Source organism: Pipra filicauda, unplaced genomic scaffold (genome assembly GCF_003945595.2).
Source record: "Pipra filicauda isolate LSUMZ 115617 unplaced genomic scaffold, ASM394559v2 scaffold89_size2521313_pilon, whole genome shotgun sequence".
NCBI lineage: Eukaryota > Metazoa > Chordata > Aves > Passeriformes > Pipridae > Pipra > Pipra filicauda.
In genome coordinates, this window is record NW_024105086.1 from 977,071 (window position 1) to 1,000,675 (window position 23,605).

General features: G+C 48.3%; 1 protein-coding gene across 6 annotated transcripts; it reads left to right on the forward strand.

Moving 5' to 3' along the window:
- The first annotated feature begins 916 nt into the window (after positions 1–916).
- SHROOM1 (shroom family member 1) lies at positions 917–23,332 on the forward strand. Of its 6 annotated transcripts, XM_039390997.1 has the most exons (9): positions 5,206–5,294; positions 12,277–12,423; positions 14,439–17,139; positions 17,170–17,350; positions 17,646–17,716; positions 18,454–19,005; positions 19,393–19,540; positions 20,724–20,996; positions 22,747–23,332. In XM_039390997.1, the coding sequence occupies exons 3-9, from the start codon at positions 14,543–14,545 to the stop codon at positions 22,999–23,001; spliced, it is 4,077 nt and encodes a 1,358-aa protein (XP_039246931.1). In that variant the 5' UTR covers positions 5,206–5,294; positions 12,277–12,423; positions 14,439–14,542; the 3' UTR covers positions 23,002–23,332. The 6 variants fall into 6 exon arrangements, with proteins under 6 accessions (XP_039246929.1, XP_039246928.1, XP_039246930.1 ...); XM_039390995.1 differs by lacking the exon at positions 5,206–5,294 and adding an exon at positions 917–974 and having other exon boundaries at positions 14,439–17,350; XM_039390994.1 differs by lacking the exon at positions 5,206–5,294 and adding an exon at positions 1,296–1,412 and having other exon boundaries at positions 14,439–17,350.
- The last annotated feature ends 273 nt before the right edge of the window (positions 23,333–23,605 follow it).

The window sequence follows — 23,605 nt, forward strand, 5'->3', positions numbered from 1 at the left end:
CCATGAGCCCAGGTGGGAGGGACAGCCCCTGATGCTTTGTATGGTCCATGCCCACACTCCTTTTTACACTGAAGGAAGCTCAGCAGCTTTCTCCTCTTTCCTCTGTCCTGACATTGATTCAACACTCACCCAATTCCTCTGTTAACTCTTTCAGCTCAGTAAACCCTCAGAAAACTAAATAAAACCCTGATCAACTTCTGCCAGCTCAGCAAACTGAACCCACTCAGCAGAGCTGCAGCAAAGCTGGTGTGGGGACAGGGGAGAGTGGGGAGAAGACTATCCTATCCTTCCCTTCCAGCAGCAACCTGGACTCATTTCCATTTAAATGGCTTGAGCAGATCCCACTCTGAGGCCCGGGGGCACTGGTGATCTGTGAGCCACACCAAATGAAGTTCAACTGGTTTGAGAAACAGTATTAAAGAACAAAATTAAAAGCACTTATCCAGGCTGGTACAGCCCCTTGATTCAGAAACTGCAATGTCCCAGTGCTGGGTGACACAATATTCTCTGAAGATTTTCCTGTGGTTTCAAAGAGCTCAGACATTGCTGGTGTAGCATTTAAATGAGCTCACAGCATGGTTTCAGATGGAAAACCAAAATTTGTTTGGCTAAATATTGGTTTACTTTTCTAATGAGGCATTCAGATGTGATTTGATTGTTCTCACCTGAAGATCTTCCATTAGATATTTAACCAGGGACCAATCCTGTAACCTTACTGAGCCAAAACTCCCGGGGAGATTTAGGTGACTTGACACAGCCACACCAATTTAAGGTAATTTTTTGCAACTGTGCTTTCCCTGGAGCACAGCTGCTTCCCTCTGCTCCTTGCAACTGCTCACAGTGCTGGGAACTGGGAAAACAGCCTTGGAAGGAGCTTGAGAAAGGAAACTCCTCTAAATTGCTTTGGCTGCAGAACATTTTGTATCCAAGCAGGGACTGAAGGAACACGGGGATCTGTCTTTGATCCACGAACAGTAAGACTTAGAACTATACCAGTGACTTCATGTAACCTTTTTCCTGTGAACTATTACCAATTAACTAGATAATGGGCAATGTAAAAAAATGTTGGTTGTGTTTGCTGTACTGTCATGCAGAAGGATTAACTCCTGTAGGAATTATTGGATTCTAGTAAAACAATAATGAGTGTGTGTGTAATGGCACAGCCCTCTGCCCTGCTGGCTGGGTGCTCACTGGGTAGGGCAGCTGTACCTGCAGAGTCTGGGGGTGATGAGATTGCTCAGGGATATTGTTTTGTCCACTAGGCTGCTGTTGCTTGGATGGTTTTGGTGGCTAAACCCCAGGATTTTTATTTTTCCTTGCTATCTGTGCTGCCCTGACCTAGTTCTGCAGCAGAGTGACTGCACAGCCATCTGTGTCCCAGCTGATGCCAAGGAATGAAACAGCCCCTGAAGGTAACAGCCCTCGGGGTGATGGGAGGGTCTGTGGGCAGCGTTTGTGTTTGTGTTGCTTCCCCTCGGGACTGTGATTTCCAGCCCTCAGGATAAAGGCTGGGAAGGCAGCAGGGCAGGGCTGGGACATGTGGGCTCACATCAGGAGCTGGGGTTACCTTATCCTGCCTTGGGGGTTCAGCCAGTGGCTGCTTTGCTGTGTTTGGGCTCTGGTAACAGAGAATTATTTGAATGTTGCGTTTCTCTGCTGTCCCTGCAGTGTGCCCACGTTCCTGGGCTGTTGGTGCTGTTCCCTGGCACTCAGGGGCTGTGCAGAATGCAGGGGGCTGCTGAGCAGGGAGCAGCCCCTGCCCTGGCTGTGTCAGTCACTGGTGTCTCCAGGGGTTGCCCAGATCTGCAGGGCTCTGCCTTCAGGAGCTGCAGTGAGTACAGGGCACATCCCAGCACAGTGCAGGTTGAGCAGAAGATCTGTAAAGCAGCATCAAGAGGCAAATTTTGGCCCATAATCCTAATTATTCCTTTCTAGTTCCAAGCAGTTTTGTGCAGGGACTGTGGCAGTGCTTGGAAGTGAAAGCCACGCTGATGACAACCACTGATATCCTGGGAAGTGTCATGAGATTTTATGGCTCTCTGAAAGTACCAGCTGGAAGTCTTAGTTCTCAATTAAGAAATCCACCATGTACATTAGTATTTCTGGGTGCAAAGAAGAGTTTGAAAACATGTAAATGTACTCTAAATGTTTAGGTACTCAAGGATGACTGAAATGAACCTCAGCTCTGTTGTTTTTACAAAATCCCCTGTTTGTTTTTACTCTTGGCCCTGTTTATTATTGTTGCCATAAGTTTATCAATATCAAACCTAAGTGAGCTTTGTGACTTGTAGATCCCCTGAGAACACTTTGGTTATTTCCTAGAGCTGATGAATGGGTGGTGGAGTGCTCATGGCTGACACAAGAGTGAGGTTTCTGCCGTGGTTCTGTCATGTTCTCTGACACTAATGCATTCTAGTGGTTTTAATTGCCAAGAGCAGCTGTAAATTCTCTCCTTGGGGTGTCCCCATCCCATCTCATTCAATCATTTTTAGTCATTAAACATCTTACCAGTGATTGAATCTGAGGATGGAGCAAAGGGCAATTAGTCAGCCCAAATCTACAGTGCTTCGTGGGAAGGCAGTGGGAAGGTTTAATTGCTAATACTTGTAAAACATGGATTTACTGTGAGAGTAGGGCCCTAAAGGAGCCCTGCCCAGTGTTCCATGTGTGAGTGTGGCTGCAGAGCCCTCTTGGAATGACACTCAGTGAGTCCCAGAGCCTTCCCTTGGGTTAGGAGGGGTTTGTTTTCAAAGCCCCACAGTTTTTAATGGGTTTATCCTGACAGCAGTGTGGTAAGAACAGTGCTGTTGATCCCCAGTTTACATACAGGAGACACTTCATTTAAGGGCTCTTGAACCTGAATATCTGCAGAGTTCTCTCACAGAGGCAGAAGTCAGGCACTGTGCTGTGTCTGGAAAAGTCTGGACACTCAATTTTGATGTGTTGAAATGTCTTTTAAAAATCTCCCAATATAAAAGCCAAACCTTACAAAGATCTGTGGCAAATCCCAGAGCCAAACCAAACTGTCTGCAGGGAATAGCCTTGCTGCAGGGTCAGGGAGAGGCAGGAGCTGGTGAATGAACCCTCTGAGGTGCAGGGTGGGAACACGATGGCTTTGACTTCCCTGTTTTCTCGTGTGCTGTGTTGGAACCTCGATTATTCCTGTGGGACTGAGGTTAGGTTTGTGTGCAGTGCTGCACCAAACCAGCCATCCTCTGACAGACCAATGGCAAAAGGGATGTACAGCAGTTGCTGTCCATGGAGGACACCTGGAGTGGCAGCTCTGCCCCCAGAGCACAGCTCTGCTCACCCCCTGGCAGGAGGATTGCTCAGCTTTGCCTTTGTGGGCAGAATTTGTTCCTTCTCATTTCTTGCACTGCTGGAAACGTCCTCTCGCTGCCTGTGGCAGAGCAGTTGATCAGATACCAAGTCACTGCTGGGTGAAAACAGGATTTAATGCAATGACTAAACCCTGAGTTAGTTACTGAGTAACTTCCCAGGAGCCTTTTCCATATGCAAAGTTACTGACCACCTTATGTGCTGGTGAAAAAGATGGGGCTCGGGGAGGGCCTATTTGTGTGCAGGATTCTGAAGAGGAGCCTGGGTGTTTGCTCACAGAAGAACCTCAAACATGGACTACATGAATCATCAGAGGATGGTGTTCCAGAGGCTCTTCGTGCACAGGAGATGTGGAGTTGAGACTTTCCCAACACAACGATCCCTGTCCTCTCCAGATTCCCTGCATTAAACCCCATTCCAAGCTCTCTGGGATGACTCTGGCATGACCTTGCAGGAGAGTGGGGTGAGGGCAGGCACAACCCACAGGCTCAGCCTGTCCCCCACTGGAGGCCACTTTTCTCCTTCCAACAGATGAAAACAGCATAACCACAGGTGAGCAGATTATTTCTGTAGGAAATGTGGGAGGAATGCCCGGTTTTCCCTTGAGAGACAATACATAACAAATTACAGAGCATGGCATTATCCAGTTGGCAGCTTAGTTTGAGGGGAAAAAATAGTGGCACAAAATCGGCTTATTTTTTAAGCCCAGCTGGGAAGTAGCAGGAATTCATCTCACTGGATAAGGACATTATAAAATGTTTGTGTGAGGCTTCATCACATGTATTTGGAAGCAGAAAACATTTATTGCAGGAGTTTGAGTTGATTCAGAGTCACACGAATCAGATGAAAGCCTCAATCTGTGTGCTTTCTGTGCTCTTTTATGAGAAAAAACACTTAAAAATAATTAAAAGGCCACACAAAAAAACCCCTGCAGTGTATAAAACACAGCTTCAGAGTTGCCTTGAGCTGCATTAACTTCCACTGTACAACCCTTTTTCTCTCACCCTCAGGAAGCAGGGCATAATCTTTTAAGAAAATCAAATCTAACTACTTTGTTGGATTAAATCTAACTACTTTCAGTTGGATTTAATTAGTTTTTGTTAGCAGTGCTTCCCGACTGCCCCAGAGCAAGGGCTCCTGTGCTCTGTGACCCCGGGCTGGGGACACCACAGGCAAGGCACAGCGAGGGGGGAGTGGGGCGGAGCCGTCCCGGTGGGATGTGAGGGATGCTCCTGAGGCGGTGCTGTCCCGGTGGGATGTGAGGGATGCTCCTGAGGCGGTGCCGTCCCGGTGGGATGTGAGGGATGCTCCTGAGGCGGTGCCGTCCCGGTGGGATGTGAGGGATGTTCCTGAGGCGGTGCTGTCCCGTCCCGGTGGGATGTGAGGGATGTTCCTGAGGCGGTGCCGTCCCGGTGGGATGTGAGGGATGTTCCTGAGGCGGTGCCGTCCCGGTGGGATGTGAGGGATGTTCCTGAGGCGGTGCCGTCCCAGTGGGATGTGAGGGATGCTCCTGAGGCGGTGCTGTCCCGTCCCAGTGGGATGTGAGGGATGCTCCTGGAGCGGTGCTGTCCCGTCCCGTCCCGTCCGGGTGGGATGTGCAGGAGTGTGTTGGGTCGCAGGGGCCTCACCTGCTCTCTCCTCTATGGCCTTGGCAGCATATTCATGGAATTTTTCAGCCGTGCCCACGTGGGAGCCGTGGCCGCTGGCCAAGAGCTCGGGCAGCAGCAGCGCCGTCGTTAATGATTGACTGGTGAGATAATGGGATAGCCCAGCCCACTGTTTGCTCTCCTTCCCTCCCCGCTGCCACCGCCGCTGAGCGGACAGAGCCCCGGACAGCCCAGGGCAGCCCAGGGCAGCTGCCCGAGGAGCCGGAGGGTGCTGGGAGTGCCCCCGGAGCTGCTCGGGGACATCCCGGCCTGGGACCGGCTGAGAGACGGGACTCGCCCCCGCGTTCTGTGAGTGCACTGAAAACTTTGCAGGCTGTGAGACGCCAAAGTTCTGCTTCGCTGACTTTCCGATCTTTTCCGAGGGCACAGCTGGAGCCTGGAACCAGAGCATTAGCTTCTGTTTTATAAGGAGAATATTGGAGGCAGAAGGTGTGCAGTCTGTGCTCGTCGTGCCCGTGCCCTCACGCTGCCGGAGGTGACTGGTGACTGCTCTGAGGGAGCTGTCCCTGCCCGTGGAACTGGCTGAGCTTTGAGGTCCCTTCCAGCCCAACCATTCTGTAGTTCTGTGGGTCTCACTAAACCAAACATCATTTCAGTGTGTGTGTGTTTTAGATGCCTGTACCCGGTACATGCTGTCCCCGGCAGTTGCTGTGCTGTCTATCTGTATATTTGCTTTATGCAAGAAAAGAATGAAAAAGAACATCTGGTTACTCTGTTGCTTATGCTGTGTTTGCTGTAAGTCTGGAGAGCAGTGATTCTGCTGGTCCCTGGTCCGACTGCTCCCTCAGCTGTGGGTGGGGGTGTGTTTGGGGAGGGGGGATTCAGTGAGGCTGAGTGTGCAGAGCTCTGGGGGCTGCGGTGTCTGTCCGTGCTGTGCTGGGGGGATCTCACCCCTCCATCCTGACAAGCAGATTTCCCTTCAGCTCAGCAGTGTCCCTGGAGCAGCTGGGGACACCACAGAGGTCCTTGGACCCACAGGGTTCAGTGCAGAGTTGGTGTATGTGGGTTTGGGGCTGGAGATGCGCGGGCTGTGCCAGCTGCCCATGGCTCTGTGCCAGCTGCCCCAGCTCTGTGCCACATGGGCCAGCCTGGGGGTGCTGTGGCATTGTGGAGCTGTTCACAGGTGGCTTGGGAGGTCTCAGCAAAAGAGGAGGTGCAGAGGGTGCCCAGTCCCAGCTCAGCAGCACAGGGCAGGCACAGCCACTGGTCCCACTGGAGGGATGGTCACACGTGTTGCCAGAGCCTGTCCAGAGCCAGGCAGAAGCTGATGGAGGCAGGAGAAGAAAGCACAACACTGGGAAACCAGGTGTCCAAGTGATGTGTTTTCTATCCCTCCTTTCTACCCAGCAAGGACTGACTCACTCTCAGGTCCCTTGCAGAGCACGTGCTGTCAAGGTCCAGGTGCTCCCATCTGTCCGTGTTCCCTCCTGGAACAGCCCAGAAGTAGAGGAGGGAGCAGGATGTTCCTTGGAAAATATTAAACTCACATTTTGGCTTGTCTAACCTGGGGTCGAAAGCTGTCTTAGGGACCCGTGATTGCACCAGGCCACCTGAACTTCAGAGATCTCTGTGGGTGAAAGATGACATTTTCTTAGGGAAATGTGTGAATGTACCCAAATAATTGACAAGGGCAGAACTGAATTTGTACTAGAAAATTTATCTTTAAAATGCTAAAATGATCAGTGTATTACAGTGTGTAAGGGACCAACCTCATCCCTGCTGTGGACATGGACAGTCTGGAGTGTCACCTCAACCTAACACAAACACAGGAGCTCTGCTCTATCCTTGAGCGTGCAGATTATGGTTTTTTTTCTAGAACAAGTAAAATCTAGGTCCATGTTAAACAGGTGGGGTGAGGGGTCTGGCAGGCAGACATTGTTACACAGGGAACAGTTCCCTTGGTACAAATACCCTCAATGATCCCCCAGCACAGGCAGTGTTTGAGGCTGATGCTGAAACGCAGGTTATGGAGGATTTGGGAACTGATTTGGGAACTCAGAAAGTTTCTGTAGAACAGATTAAATGTAGAAAGGTGGACCTGCAAAAACTCACAGCCTTCTGTTTAGGTGGGGACTAATGGGTATGAAGTGCCACAGACAGGGAACCCCTCGGACCCGGGTTGGGGGTGACCAGGAGCTGTTCCCAGTGAGCTGCCAATGCTCTCCCACCCCTCCCTGCTGCCAGAGGGGAATCCCTGCCCTGGCACTGCCTGCTTGGGCAAAGGCTCTCACTAAAGCCCTGGGTACTGCCTTTTCCCAGCACTGAAGGAATTGATGCTTTCCCCAGACTTTTCCTCTGGCTCTCTTGTCAGATTTGTCTGGATGGAGCTGGACAAGGGTGGGCTTGGATGGGATACGGGGAAGGAATCCTTCCCTGTGAGGGTGGGGGGGCCCTGGCACAGGTTGCCCAGAGAAGCTGTGGCTGCCCCTGGATCCCTGGAAGTGTCCAAGGGCAGGTTGGATCAAAGGAACAGCCTGGGACAGTGGAAGGTGTCCCTGCCCATGGCAGGGGGTAGAATGACAGCCTGGGACAGTGGAAGGTGTCCCTGCCCATGGCAGGGGGTAGAATGAGATGCCCTTTAAGCTCCTTCCACCCCAAACCAGACTGCGATTCTCTGATGCTCTTTGCAGACCAAGGGTTTGATTTATCCTCATGATTCCAAGTACCCCCCCCCCCCATTAAACCTGCACTAATGTAACTATTGGATATTTCCAGATTATTTTTAACTACTAATCCAGTTTCTCATTGTTTGTTGTGGAAACCAGTGATATGTTTATTGAGATTAAGCATAAACCCTTATGAATCCTGTCCAAATGAAAGCTGTGGGAAAATACTGGAATCCATTATTTGCCAAAGGAACAGAGCAGTCTGATATATTATGTCTCGTGTATATTTGGTGTTTTCCTCTTGTTCCAGTGGAATGTTCTGTAGTAACTGGATATGACATTACTGTCTGCCCCAGCCCAAAGGCAGGCACAATTATGTTTAACATCTGGATGAATTAGACTGAAAACAGACATCCTCTGGTAAGGAATAGTTTCTGTTTCCTCTGTCAAAATAAGAAAGTTAAAGAGCTAATGGATTTTTTAAAATATCAAGTCATTGATTAATATGACTTCATAATCCTTAATTTGTCTATGAGAAAATGAAAGTATTGTTTGCTAATGATATTTTAGACTGGGAATGTGCTTTGAAAGAATGGAAAAGTTCCATGATTTACTGAGGGTAGTAAGGTATTAAAAAAATCAATTTGTAGTTAGGAGGAGTAGTGAGGACATGAGGGAGCTGGGTCCTGCTCCTATTCTCTGGGAGGATCTGGGTGAGCCAAACTGACCTCTGGGAAGGTCTCTCTGGTAGGACTCTCTGTGCAATGTTTTACCCGTAGCTATTCCCTAGATGGGAATGACTTTGGGAATACAGTGAAGGGAATGTGTTTCTGTATCATTCATGAAGTTCATAGCACACAGTCTATAGCTGGCCAAGCTCAGCAAAAAGCTGCTCAGTACATTTAAGGAGCAGAGAATGAATTGTTTGATCCATCTTTATTACATCTAAAAGCCATAATCTAAATATCCGCACACAGATTTATTTATATAAATAAATATATATATAATCCCGCTTTATTAAGGCAAACAAAACGTTGCTCCTTGCCCAGCCAGTGCCTCTGGATCCATCCTTGTCCAAAACTGGAGCTGCAGCAGGAATGTTTGCTCCCATGGCAGGTTTGTCTGTGGAAAACATCACTACAGCCTGAGGAACTGGACTCTGCAGTCTGTGCTGTCAGGGCCTGGGCTGCAGTGGCAGAGACATCCACAAAGCTGCTGGGAATGGTTTTATACTGTGGCACAAGAAACCACGTGTAGCTGCCAGAAAACCACAGTTCTTCAGAGATGAGATGACTTTGTGGCATTTTCCAGCCTGACAACTGTCACTCATAAACCTGAGTGAGCATCAGCTCTCCCAGAGTTCTGATAAAACTGGGAAAGGCAAGTTCTGATCTCTGCAGCGCTGGGAATACGCTGGGTCTGGGATGTGTGGCAGCTGGTGGAGCTGTCTGTAATGAACACTTGGATTTTGTTAATTACAGGCTGTTAATCATGGATATGTTGTTAAAACTCTGCTTGCACAGATTGCTAACCAACTTCTACCAACTCACAGGGTTCTGGACTCAAACTGCACATCAGTGCAAGGAGATGTTGAACTGGATTTCACCTGTTTAGGGTCTGACTTGCTGCCTAAGCTGTGGGCAGCTCAGTGCAGCAGGTCAGAGGGACTTGGAGAATTTTCTTTTTCTCTGATGTTTCTTGGATGGCCTTGCTGGCAAGCACTCAACAGGTAGAAATGAGAAAACATCTTCATTATATGTATTATTTATTCTATTAATTAATATCTATATTAATTCTAAAGGCATACATTTAAAAATCAGCAATGTCATTAGGTTTTTTTCTTTTTGATTTTGAGTACCTTAGAGCCTGTAAGTCTTTAAAGCCCTTGGATATTTGTGGGTGTTCTTGTAGCCTGCAAAAGCAGTATGGGGTTATATTTATGGCATCAAATGAACTTGATTAGATTGAAAAAAGAGAAAAGGAAAATTATGATGAGCTAAGAAGGGGTGAAATGGAAACGGTTGGAAAGAAATAAATACGTTTGGGATGAAACTGTGATTTCTGGAGAAAGCAGTTTTGAGAAGCACAGAGGTAGAAACAAAAATAAGTGTTTGGTGCTGTTTACTAGATTAGAGACTAATGCCGATGGAAGCCAAGAGAAATTTTTGAGGCTGAATAAGGGAAGTCAGGGAATTGGAGGACAATGGGAGGTATGTGGTGGGTGACTGCTCTCATTAAAGGGTCAGGCTCTGGTGGGTGCCCAGGAAAAGTCTCTCACAGGGCTGTGAGGAATTGCCAAACCTGATCTTCCTCATTAAAACCTTGGCCAGAGACCAGACCATGGCTCCTGGGTCCAAAAGTATTTCATTTGGGCCTCAGCTCTTCCTCAGCCCAGTGGGAATGACAGGGAAGTGCCTGTGGCCAGCAGGGAGGTGTCACCCCCTGACATGGGGACACGGGGAAGGGACAGGATGGACCAGTGCTGGCACTGGGGCTCCAGCAAAGCTTCCAGTCAGTCAGGATCCCTTCTTGACACACACACTGTATCCTTGCAGCCATTAGCTACCTACATGAGTTCTGGAAATTGCATTGAATGAGAAATTTGGGGTTTAGAGTCTTCAGAAACCTTAGTAAGAAAACCACAGATTAGCAGAACGTGTGTTTTTCCAGTTGTCTAAAGGGGATGTCATCTGCTGTGCTTGGCTTCCTGTTTGAAACCTAAAGCTGAAAGTCCAAGGGGACAAAATTGTTGATTATAAGCTAGAAAAAAATAATAAAGGGAAAATATCTATTAAAAAAAAAAAAAGGTAGCTAAGAGAGAAACAGGGGCTTTTATGGTGCTGAAAATCATGGTGATCAGCCAGACACACTCTCTGGATGTGGTGTCCTTCCACTTCTCTCACCCTGTCAATAGTCATGTCAAAGTGATGGAATCTGAAGACTTCAGACATTTGTCTGGAATTTTTGGATCTCTCACAGTCTGGTCAAAGGAGCAGCTCTTATTTCCGGACGTCTCATGTCTCAGAGATGCAGTCACTGCATCCATGTTCTGCATGGGCATCAAGGTCTGTCCGGGAAGATCAGGATGGAGATCTGGGAACCTGTGCCAGATCATCAACCCATGACCTGCTGAGGGTTTCTGAGATACCAGAGACTGGACCTGACTTCCCCAGGATTTTGGACTCTCTAGGCTGCCCTGGGACAGCCCATGGGATCATCTGCTGACACCAGAGTCTCTCAGGTGATCTTTGGGGAGCAGATGGATCAGGTGCTGCAGCCTGTGCAACTGGCTGGAATCTGGAGAATGTCAGCTAATATTTACATCAGGTGTTTACCCTTGGATAAGGAACAGGTCATTCACAGGCATGAACATGACATGATGTTGGTAGGTTGGTCACAGTGTTTGCTTTGCATTTTGCACACTTGTCGCTCTCCTTGAGAACAGTTGTTGTGGTTTGATCTGGATCAGTAGCTGTGGTTTTCCCCTTTATTGTCATGGAGCCATTTGTTTAAAAAGGGCAGTTCTACGGAAAGAGAGCTATGAAGGTTTGAACTTTGCTTGTCTTTATAAAGAAAATGCTCATTCTTGCTTCCCTGACAGAAAGGTGGTGTTGGTAATTCCAGGGACCTGCACAAGGACACAAACATAGTGTGTGGAGTGTGTTTGGTGCCAGGGGTTGTTTTTCCTGGGTTGCTGAGAATAAATCAGACACTTCATAAAGAGATTAGCTGTGTTTCTAAAGGGTGATGGCTTGTTTGAGCAAGCATTGTGTGTAACTCAGGTGAGTTATGGATCAATTCTGGCACCTAGCACAGTCTAAATGAGGTCAAACAAGACCAAAGTGTAAGTAGAAGAAATCCTGCCCTTAAAAGACAGGTAACTTGTTAACTGACTGCAGTCTGGAGTCACTGTTTTTTCTCTGTACAGTTAATTTGCCAGAGACACAAGGCTTTGACCTTCTAAGTTGGTTGCAAAGAATTCCAGGTTGTGCAATGCAAACCACCTTTCCTGAGAACAGAAGAGGTTGATGTGGTGACTTGTATTTAACAGAGGTCTGTGAGGGACTGGAAACTTCAGCAGGGCACAAATTGGTTCTCAACACTTGGGGTCTGTTTGATAGTGTTTGGGTGAAGAGTTTTTAATGCCAGCACTGGTGTCTGAACTGAGAAATTGTACAGCACGAGCTGCACTGTGGGAACTTCCTGGCATTGCCTTGCCACTACTATTTTGTCTTGTTTTTTCTATCATTATTATGGTGGAAACTTGGAACAAATATTGTTTTGAGACATAAGACATCGTTATCTCAGCCCAGAGTCAGCCCAGCCTCGTGCACAGTGTCCTCTGTCCTCTGGGTTTTGTCCTTCCTCAGCCATCAGGGAAGCACTGGGCAGGTCCCATTCCCCACAGAGCCCCTGTTTCTCCTCTGTGTGTTCATCTCACCTCTCTGGTTGGTCAGATGGATAAAGCAAAGAGGGTGTGCTTTATATTTGCAAACTGCTTCACACAGAGGGCTGTGCTCTGTGTGGGTCCCCGGGGCAGTACTGGGGTAAATATAATAACCCAGTGAATGGAAGTCAACACAAGTGTTGATACACTTCCCTTCATCTTCCACTGGGTTTGGTTCTGAGAGACTTTAATTTAACATTTTTCTTCTTGCTTTCAGTGGTTTACAATGAAAATATTGCAAGCCTGTCTGGAATGTGCACGTTGTATTCCAGCCTTGCCAGAGCATTTCTGAGGCCCAGAGACAGTCCCTGAGGGAGCTCTGCCACCTCCCAGCTGAGAACAATAATGTTATTGTTTTTGTCAGGTGAGTTGTAAGTGCATTAATGTTTTTCTCTTACATGGCAAAGAGAAGGCAGTTTTCACATAGTTCTTTAAACACATTGAGATCAAGATTCTGCTGCCAAGGTTTAGGAAATATCTTCTCCAAAAGAAATATGTGTTTCAGTGTCAGTCAGAGGTCCTTGCCTTCGTCTTCAAAAATACTGAAATTATATTTCCTCTTATTTCTGGTACCACCTGAGTCAAAAATTCTTCACTGTATTGCCAAATTCACTGTAAATCACAATCAGGAGATTGAAATAAGGAGGAAAAAGAGATGTTGGGAATCATTGGAATAGGAAACCAGAAGAGAACTTTCACTGATAGACATAAACCAAACCACAACTGCTATTTCTACACGTTGCTGTGAAAAGTTAGAGCCAAATTCTCATTGTAAATCAGGGTGGCTCCATTAACTTCTGTGGATCTGTGCCAGCACATCCCAGACAAAGGCTTGGCTCTATTTATAGCACTGTCAGGAACAGAACTGCTTGGAGAGATTCCACTGGGAGAAAAATTTGATTGAAACAAGGCAGATAAGAATGACAGAGGAATCTGCCTTCTGGGTCTGTTGTGGAATGTGGCTCCCATGGGGTTTGATCCCGGGGCCCTTCCCAGCCCCTGCAGGTCCTGCTGAGCATTCCCAGCCCGGGGTGGCTGGTGGGACAGACCCCCAGGGCACTGTGTGTGCCCAGGGTGGTGGAACTGTGGCACAGTTGGAGTCTGCAGGGAATGGCAGGGTGACCTTCACCTGCTTTTTTAGCTCTGTGGCTTCAGAAAATCCAGGGTGTCCCTTTCACCAGGTACCTAAGGTTTTTATTTCCTTAAAGTCCTTAATGTGCCATGGTGACAAGGATGGGGAATGTCATCATCAGCCATTGATCCTTTATGTTTCCTGTGTGACCCAGTTACTCAGGGACACACAAGGAAATTTCGCAGCTGTGGTTTAGATAATCTATAAAGAGGGAGAGAACTTCTCCAGGCATCCTTGAGCTGATTTCTTACTGAAATTTCAAAAAAAGCCCAGTAGAAATTCCCACTGTGTGGTGTTAGGCTGTTTTCAGTTCCCAGAAACTAGTTAATTTATTTAGTGTGTCTCACCAGTCCAAGTTTCATTTATAGATTAACTTGTGTGTTTTGGCTCCTATCCATCTCTTGCTTTGGCTCAAAATGAATGATACCAGGACTGTCTTTGAAACAAGGCAGGAATGTGAAGTTTTTTGATTAAAGAGCAACATCACCCCTCAAACCTCTCTTTCTGCCAGCTTTGTGAGGCCCTGCCACAGAAATATGATATTGGAAATGGCAGATTAGGGTCTGGTGAGTTCAACCTTTGTGAAGAAATCAGACATGTAATATTCTGGAGGGCTCTGGAAAGAATTTGTGTCTCCTCAGAAGGCCTGTCACTGGAGCAGCTTGTTTTCAAGACTGTTCGTTTGCTTTATTTAATAACTAATCAGTCTTTAGAGCTAGTTTAAATGAGAATTACTAAACTAAGTCACTTGCCAGCACCCATCTGGTGCCAGGTTCAGTCTTTTCTGAGGGGCCCGTGCTGCCTGTGTGTCAGGGGGGTTGAAGCTGACAGAGGGGGTCACACTGTTGGCGGGAGCATCTCCTGTGTGTCTTCTGCTGGCCCCTTGAGGGGCTGCTTGTGGAGATCCATTTGTGAAGTAAACCTGGGGGCACCTTGCACAGCCACCAGAGGAACTGTCAAGTGCTGCTGATGAACATGGGCTGTCTTCCAGACTCTGCAAAAGTGGTGTATTTGTTGTACATGAACTCTGAGCTGGTGCTTCTTTCTAGTCCATTTGCTATGTTTGCAGGGGGGTTTCTGGCTGCAGCCAGAAATATTTGACTGTCTTAAAAGCTGTGACTTTTCACTGACGTCAGGATGTCTCATCAAGATGCTCTCTCAGCCTCAAGGCACTTTCTTTAAGCCTCTGAGGAAAAGTGCAATGAGAATCCTCCCACTGACTTTTTCATGTTTCTCTTTCTTTTTAGGATCTTCTAGGTATTATTGGAATGTGATACAGAGAAAAATGTTCTTTTCTAATGACTCAGTTGTGGGCTTTTAATCAGCCTTGGATTTCTGGGAATGCTACAATATGGCTTCAGTTGGGAATGAGATAGAAAGGTGGACTCACAGGCAAGGTGGCAGAAGTGGGGAGCTGGCAGAGCCTGTGATCTCCCCTGACAATGCTCATCATCTGTCGCCAGTGATGTCGATGGGCAGCACAGACCATGCCCTGCACCTCCCTGGGAGGGCAGACTCTGCCTACAGCTCCTTCTCAGGGGGCTCCAACGTGCCAGAGCGTCCCACCCGCCCCTGCTGTGGGGAGTGTTGTCCTTTGCCCCCGGAGCAGGCACCGTACATGGACTCGGAGTACGTCAGGGGAATTTATGCTCTCAGTGCTGCCCCCTCTGACCTCAGGTCCCTGCAGCCACACAAGGCACCAGCCCCGAGCATCCATCCCAGCTCTCCCAGCCTCCCTGACCGCTGTGGAACTGATCCCACCAGAGGGACTTTAACTCAGGGACCTCCACCTCTGGCAGCACCTCCACCTTCCCCTCCCACACGACTCGACAGCTACAACATCACCAGACACCGGGACAATTCCAGAGGGGGACACAGCTCTGGAGGACACGGTGGGTGTAAGGTGCAGCCAGCTCCTGGAGTGCAGGACAGTCAGCTGGCACACAGGGATGTGCCAGGGAGCCAACACTGGGATGAACTCACAGAGCGAGACATCAGACCTGCCAGGGAAAAGACTCTGGAAAACAAGGGCCTTTCTTCTGATTCTACAAATGAGGCATCTGTATCAAACATTCAGGGGTTAAAGACAGGGGGAAATGGAGAGTGGAGCCCACCCCAACAACCTACAAAGAGAAGCAATTCACACATTTGCAGCAGACCTTCTTCATTCATTTTTCAAGAATATTTAAAGACAGACTCTGTGGCAAATGTGCCCAAAATACTTTCTGCTTATAATTCAGTTCATGGTTATAAAATTCCCACTGAGATGAACTCCAAGTCCTACCACCCAGCACATTCCAACCCCAATGCTGTTAATGATACACAGGAAGTCAAACAGTGTCCCTGTGGGGTGCAGAATCCAACTGCCAAAGCAGCTCTGCCAAGCACTGTGCCAGGACCCAGCCAGAAAAAGGGGCCCTTGCCCCATGCTCAGGACCTGCCCTGTGCAGAGTGGCATCCAGACATGGACCAGGATGTGTTTGAGGACAGCTGTGACTTACAATATATGGAGAATGCTCTCCCAATAAAAAATGCTTCCAGGAAGCTGAACAGTTGTACAGACAAAAATCAGTGCTATGATTCGGAAGGGAAAACTGGGAGAGGTGTCAGGGAGCCAGTCCTGGATCAGCAAGCCAGAGTGCAGAGGCCACTGGGGTGCTGCAGCTGCGAGGCTGTGGGAGCAGAGCACCCTCAGCACAAGGGGCTGGATCAGGGAAGGAAGCAGTGCTGTGATACCAGCAGCCAAATGGCTTTTTTCAGACCAAAGGAAGATTCCACATCTCGCTTAGTATGTGAATCCCAGGAAGGAAAACAGGATAATAACAGCAATCCCAGCCTCAGCACGTGCCTGGAACAAGAGGATCCTCCTGTTCAGAAACACCACCCTGGATTTCAAACCCAGCTCTCCAGACAGCTTTGGGAGGACCGTGCTGGTGAACAGATAACCAGGCAGATGACCCCCATGCTTTACTACCTTTCCGGGGGGACACCCAGCAGTGTCCCACAGCCCACCAAGCTCTCCCACAGCCAGGAAGACTCCAGGAGGTCACTGAGGGAAATCCCTTCAGGCGGCTGTGCTGCCTCAGCACAGGGTGTGGAGAAGCCAAGGGAGAGCCCTCAGTGTGCAGGGCCCAGCCAGCACCCCCGGGGCAGTGCTGAGCTCCAGAGCCCGGATCCCACCCTCGGGGGCCCTGCCTCATTCACAGAGGAGAGCTTCCAGAATGACTACAGAGAGAAACTTAAAGTGGCTCAGAAAAAGGTTCTTAGAGAAACCTCCTTTAAGAGAAAAGACTTACAGATGAGTTTGCCTGTCAGACTGAGACAGAAACCCTCTAAAAGGCCGTCAATTGAACACCTTCGGTCTTTCTCGTTATCCAGTGCAAACGAGGATCCCAAACCTGTTCTTTGCTCCCCTTCTCATCTAGAATCCCTGGAAAGTTTCAATAAAGATGAAGAAATACAGAAGCCACAAGCAGGTCGAGTAGGGGCAAGGAAAAGGGTAACCAAAGAGGAAAAGAAACTGTGCTATTCTGAGCCTGAGAAGCTCGATCAGCTAATGGATAAGGAAGCATCCTGGAGTCAAGTTAAGGATGAAATCACTGAGCAAGATATAGTGGCAGCCAGGAGAAGGGCTCTGGAGAATGGAGAAAGGGCACTTTCCAGTTCCAGCATCTCCAGGACAGAGCTGAAACAAATCCAGCAGATTGCACTGATGGAATACGTGGAGCGAAAGATCAGCCAAAGGCCAGGGGGTTCACAGCACCTCCCACTGCATAAGCCACCCCTGCAGAAGAGGCTGTCACATCCCAAAGGGCCTCCTGGCAAGATTTCCAACCCCAGTGGGAGCAGGAAGATGCAAAATGATGAGGTTTTCCACCAAGTTTTCCCCAGAGAAAAATCGCCCGATGTTTTTCCTGCCTTGGCTCTCGCAGCCCCGCCGGGTGTGAGCGGCAGGGCTGACCCCGGCAGGGCTGACCCCGGCAGGGCTGACCCCGGCAGGGCTGACCCCGGCAGGGCTGACCCCGGCAGGGCTGACCCCAACAGAGCACACGGGACCTGCACCAGCACCTGTCCTGCAGCTGAAAGGCTCCCACAGGCAGGTGATCCTGCATCGGGGAGAGCTCCTGACGGATCAAAATCTGCTCCTCCTTCCCCTCGGGTAAGACAGAGATCCAGCACCTGAAGGGGCCCTATGGGAAAGTCAGAGAGGGACTTTATGCTTCTTACAAGGACGTGGAGTGGCAGGAATAGAGGGAGAAAGGCTTCAAACTGACTGAGGGCAGAGTTAAATTAGAGGCTGGGAATAAAATCTTCCCTGTGAGGGTGGTGAGGCCCTGGCACAGATTGTCCAGGAGGCTGTGGATGCCCCGTCCCTGGAAGTGTGCACATGAGTAAGTTAAAGAGCTGCCTCTCCTGCAGTGCCCGTTGTCCCAGTGTGCTGTTTTCCCTTCCAGGACATGTGCAGATGTACCAGTGGTGCAGCAGCACCGTCCCAGAGCTGTGAGGGCTGTGCCAGCTCCCCCAGGTAAGGCTGTGAAGTGTGACAGCCATGGCTGGCTGCTCCTGTCCTTCTCTCTCGGGATCCTTCCTTGTCCATATGGAAGTATTGCCCATTTGGGACAGTCTTTAAAACCACTTCCACCGTGTGAAGCACAAGCTGGGAGTGCCGGGTGCCCCTGAGCCGCTATCCCTGCACAGTCAGATCTCTGGGATCACAGCTCCCTCACCCGAGCTCCAGAGAAAACAGCATCTCCAACAGCTCGGGTGTGCCCAGGCCTGGAAAGAGTGTGTGATCAGCGTGGTGTGACAGGGGCTTTGGGTGTGCTTTTTGAAAGGAAAAAAAAATACTGTGCCGTTTACACCTCACTAACTGAGAAGTTTGCATTTTAACTCTCCATATTTGCTTTGCTGGTCTGAGGAGCATCAGAGGAGAAAACCATCTGAACTCTGTCTCAGCAAGGCAGTGATGCTGATTCTTGTGTAGTAAAAGAATTTCCACTGTTTCAGTCATTCAAAAATATCCCAATGGTTTCTGGAGGCTTGATTATGTTAGGAAAAAAATTGTATTTTTAGCAATATTTTGAAGTTTTTCTTAAATTTCCTAGTTTAGCAGTAAATTTCCAGTTCCTTGCATGCTGACTAGGAAGTTCCAGACAGAACTGTAACATCAGAAACATTTGATCATAGCTCATAAACAGTCTGCAAAAGTATCTATCGAAGAGGGAATGTCTCACATAAAAGGCACTGTGTTCTTTCTTATAGTTTCCATGATCCTGAGAAAGATGGATCCAAGAATCATGGACATAATGGCATAACTGGACATGCATGTTTTCAGGATACTAAGGAGCTGGTTCCTGAAACCTCTGTTCCTATCCCAAGAAGGGGAAGCAAGGAAGGTGCTGGAGTGGAGGAGGAATGCAGAACTCAGTGTCCGAGTGGGAATGCTGCACTAAAGCATCCAGGGCAGCATCCTGCAGCTCCTGCAGAGCAGGGGATGTGCCCCCCCCCAGCACTGGCTCAGCCTCTCCAAGGAGACAGAAGTGCAGCCACAGGTTCAGCTGCACAGGAGGATGTTCCCCTGGAGACAGGGACACGCCTGCCCAGGAGGAGGCTGCAGCCTCCGCACCACCAGCGGGACCAGGAACTTGCTCTGGAGATCGTGGCCAAAGACAAGTCTCTGGTGGACATTCTCATGCCTCATCCTGACAGAAAAACTGCTTTGGACCTGATGGAGGGTTTGTTTCCTGTTAACATTTCCATGCTGGATAAATCACACAGGAAAAAGGGCAACGTGCAGCATGTGCAGGAGAATGAGTAAGTAGACAAAACCAATTATCTAGTATTTTTCTGTTTTAGCATACGAATATCATGTATATACCAGTAGCAAGATGAAATTTAGCATATTGTTTTATTTTTGTTTCATTAACAAAATATTTTAGTTTTCCGATCTACGTACCAAGAAATACCTGAGGCTATGGATATATGATGGAAGAAAAGGGTTTCAATGATGCCTTGTTAAAGGGCCTATGACAGACCTAGCCTGCAAATCTTTTGCTCTGTATTTTTTTAAAAATTAGAGAAATTCCTACTGTGAGAAGAGAGGAGAGTGATTCTGAAGTCAAGACGGATAAAACCATGAACACAAGGTTTGAGAAGAAAGCATTGTTTGCTACAGGTGTTTATTTTCTGTTCCAATGGCAGGAAAAGCCATGGAGATGGCTCAAAAGAATGTCCTGAATCTGAACATGAAGCTGAGCAAAGGAGCAAAGAATCTACCTCTGAGGGACACCAAGTCCTGACCAGGAGCAGGGACAGCACAAACGACCCAGATGACATCACATCTAAGAAAGTATGTAGATGACATCAGAGGAACCATCAGGACAAAGTTATTGTTATTAATGTCATTATTATTATTATGGATATTTTTATGCCAATAATGTTTCACAGGTAACTTTGAGTCAATTTTTGCCAGAAAGTGAAGTCCTGGCAAATTGGCTTATTGGTCATGAATGGTGGTATTTAAATCCTGCCTGGTTTGATTCAGATCTCTCATCCCACATCCTTGTCTCCATCAGGTCACTGGGGATGGATGTGCCTGGAACAAGCACACAGAGTTGGTTAAAGATTTCCTTGCATGGCCAGCTCCTGACTCCCCATTTAACACTCAAATCTAGTCTCAAGATCTGCAAAGTTAATTACAACTCGCAGCCTAAATAAGAAATATTTTTTACTCTAAGAACTGGCAGCAGTTCCTGCACATTCCAGTGTCCAATTAATTCCATACATGCAGGAATGGGGTAGGTTGGACACAGCTGAGCTGTGACAGACATACAGAGCTCAGAAGGGCGATGGTGCAGCTTTGCAGAGTCAGGGGGGCTTTTTCCCCTGTAGAAACCTGGCCATGCTCCTTCTCAGGTAATGACAGCCTGCCTTCCTGGAGCTCCTCCTGCTGTGCACGTGGTGATGTCCTTCATTACCCCTCTGACTGTTGCTGCTGTCCATGGTGGTGGTGTCCAGCTTCCAAAGAACTGGTGGTGGTCTTCTCCCACTCCAGTCTCCAGGCCTCGTTCCATATCAACATTTCCCTATCAAACAGTCTCCTCTCCTTGCTTTGCTGCCCAGGCACTGGGACCTGCTTGAATCACCCATGCAACTGACTTTTTCTGTGCATGTAACAGATGAAATTCCAGTCAGTTCTTCCAAAGTGTGGTACAGAGCTGTGGCTGCATGCCCTAGATGTCTTAGAGCACAACTCTGTGTAATGTTGTAATCTTTATTGCAGTTCCCTTCTGACAGATTGGAGCTGAGCTAGGGATTATATTGCCCATTAAGGTGATTTGCTTTTCAGAGTTTGAGAATTAAGTGTGGCTTAGAAATACTGTATTTTTTTCCCTTTTTCTTTCCTGGAGCTTAAAATTCTTTTAGAAATCAAAAATTCGACAAAGAGGATGGGAAGCAGATCCATTCTCCAGAACTGATGTGGATTCTCTTGGGCAGTAACAGCTTTCTGGGATGGTGTTTTCCCTTTGCAGCTGGAGCTCATGGCCAGCCTGCGGGCCAGGCTGCAGAGCCTGTGGGAGGAGCGGGAGCTGGTCCTGCAGGAATCCCGGGAATGCGCCGAGCGGGGCCAGGGGCTGCAGGACACGGTGAGGGACCTGTGCAAGCCCAACGAGTTCGAGCGCTACCTGATGTTCATCGGGGACCTGGAGAAGGTCGTGAGCCTCCTGCTGTGCCTGTCCAGCCGCCTGGCCCGCGTCCAGAACGCCATGAGCAGGATGGACGGCAGCACGGACACCGAGGAGAGGGTGAGTGGGGACCAGCAGCTGTTTGGGTTGGGGGGTTCCCTTCTCTCCAGGGAAGGTGAGTGGGGACCAGCAGGTGTCTGAGTTGGTTGGTTCCCTTCTCTCCAGGGCAGGCTGTGCTCACCTCATTTGTCTGACAGTGCCCTGAGCTCATGCTGAACTGTCCCACCCAGCCTGTCCCAGGCAGTGTCTGTGCCATGGCAGGGCTGTGTCCCCATTGAGTGCAGCAGGTCTGGTGCCAGGGCTCAGTGCTGGAGCACAGGAGTGCCCAATGAGCTCTGCAGAGGGGATGGGGGGCAACAGCAGAACCCTGCGAGGGTCCAGGCCACAGAGGTGGCCTCTGGACCCTCGGGTTGCTCCCTGAGGAGTAGCCCCAAACCTGGGCTTCACAGGGCTTTTTGTGGGCTTGTTTTTCTCCACTGGTAATTTCACTGCAGTAATTACTGCCTTTGAAAACATACTTCACTGAATGGGCTTGTTCTGGAGAGCAGGATGTGTTCATAACTTGAGATAAAATGCCCTGTAGTTCAACTCATCTTTGCTGGAAAATGAGGAATTGTCTCATGTCACCAGGAAATATTTTCAAATCTGAAAAGTCTCCTTTTTGCTAGAGAAGACAAGCCAAATTTATCCCAGGAGTGATGCTTCCCTGCTGTCCTTATTGCTTTTACACACGTTTTTATTAACACCATACCTGTTGTTATCTCTCATTTGGAAATTGGAAAAGCACAGTTACAAAAACTGGGATTCTCTGGAGCTGTTCTGCTGCTGACCTGTAGCTCTGGAGGTTTATCATAGTTCACCAGCAGAACTGCACTAAAAAGGTCCTTCCATGCAGTGTGACATGGAGAGTAGGATTTACCACCTCCAAAATTTCAGTTGTGTTAATATGAATAATTTTGAGCAGTATTTCATCCAGACTTTGGCTTTGTGGTTGGCAGGGAGGGTGTTGTTTCTCTAGTGTTATATTTATACTCTTCATAGGAAATACATTTAAATCATTTATTCAAACATATGAATAACATGCCCCATAAAGACTCGATTATGTGCCATCATTTTCACAACCATCTCCTGCTCACTGCATTTGCCCTGGTGGCAGCACAAGCAGCAGTCTCAATCTTTGACTCTGTTTTTAGGGTGTCGATAGTAATGATTGATCTGTGCTGGATTTATGGACACTGTCCTGAAATGGGACATTTTCCAGCAGTCTTATTCCTGTGACAATCATTGCAGCTGAAAGAGACTTTGCTAAACGTGAAAGGTATAAAAATCCTGTAGAACAAGCAAGGCCTGACTCTTGTGGGTTGTTAACAAGCCTTTGATGAACAGTTACTCTCTACATCACAGTTATTTTATTGCACATACCTTTTAATAGAAGTCACTCTATCTTTTCAATATGTCATTGGCACTCTGGCCACATGCAATGCACAAAATACAAAGACATGTGCCTTAAAGAGCTTCTAATTGAATGAAGATGGCTACAGGATGCTTTAAAATGCCCAGAATGTGAAGTATATTGATTTTTTTTTCCTGAGGGCAGCATGGAAGAAGTGAGCCTTGCTGGGGTTTACCATGTCTTTACCTTACAAGCCACAAGAATGAGTAATTCAATCGAGAAAAAACTCAAGTGGAACACAAAGCCCACAAGAGGAAGTAATTAAATTAAATCAACTGTGGCTTCCAAATGAAGAACTAGAGCCTGCCAGGAATGCTGAGTTCTCACAGGGTGCTGCTCTGTTCTCTCACTCTGCAGCACTCGCTGAGCCAGCGGCACAAGCTCCTGTCTCGGCAGCGGGAGGACGCAAAGGACCTGAAGGAGAACCTGGATCGCAGGGAACGGGTGGTCTCTGCAATCCTGGCCAAGTACCTGACGGAGCAGCAGCTCCAGGACTATCGACACTTTGTTCAAGCCAAGACCTCCTTGCTGATCGAACAGAAGGACCTCGAAGAGCAGATTAAGTTTTTCGAAGAACAATTAGAAACTCTTGAGCAAAGTCTCCCCCTCTAACGCCCACCCCAGACCCTGGTGTTGGTGACCTGGCCCTGGAAACCCACAGGCGCCCATGGCTCAGGGCTCACGGGGTGAGTTCTTCCAACCCTGCTGGAGCCACAGCACTGGCAGGTGCTCAGATGCTCTGGGGATGCTCCAGGTACACCCTGGATGTGTATCCCACTTGGACAGGCCAGCTGACAGTGTCTCACAGTGTGCAGCAAACTGCCTTGGGGACATGACTGATAGGATGTGTTGCTCCTATTAACTTGGTGTGTATTTACCCTTCTTGTTGTCTGTCCATCTATTCCCAGATTGACACAATCTCAATAAAAGAACCATACAAATATTTGCCTCCTGTGGGTGGGTTGAATGTTTGAAATGAAAAACGATGTGGGTGCTCAGATTTGAGTGGGGGATTGCACAGAGCCCTAGGAAATGTTATGGACCATGTCGGTGAAACTCCTGCACTCACTTCTGCTGTTCAGGTGTGTGACACAGTAAAAATGCACTGCAATGCAAGAAAATAATTACTTCCTTTCTTGGTAGTTGCCATCCCTGAGTCTTTCCCGGCTCTGTGCAATCCCAGTGGGCTGTTCAGAGGAGGTCAGAAGAAGGGTGG

Coding starts and splice junctions, on each gene's coding strand:
- SHROOM1 (XM_039390995.1), top strand. CDS start 14,543: ATGGCTTCAGTTGGGAATGAGATAGAAAGGTGGACTCACAGGCAAGGT. Junction 17,351..17,645: donor CTGCTCCTCCTTCCCCTCGG/GTAAGACAGAGA, acceptor TTTCCCTTCCAG/GACATGTGCAGATGTACCAG. Junction 19,006..19,392: donor CAGCATGTGCAGGAGAATGA/GTAAGTAGACAA, acceptor TTCCAATGGCAG/GAAAAGCCATGGAGATGGCT.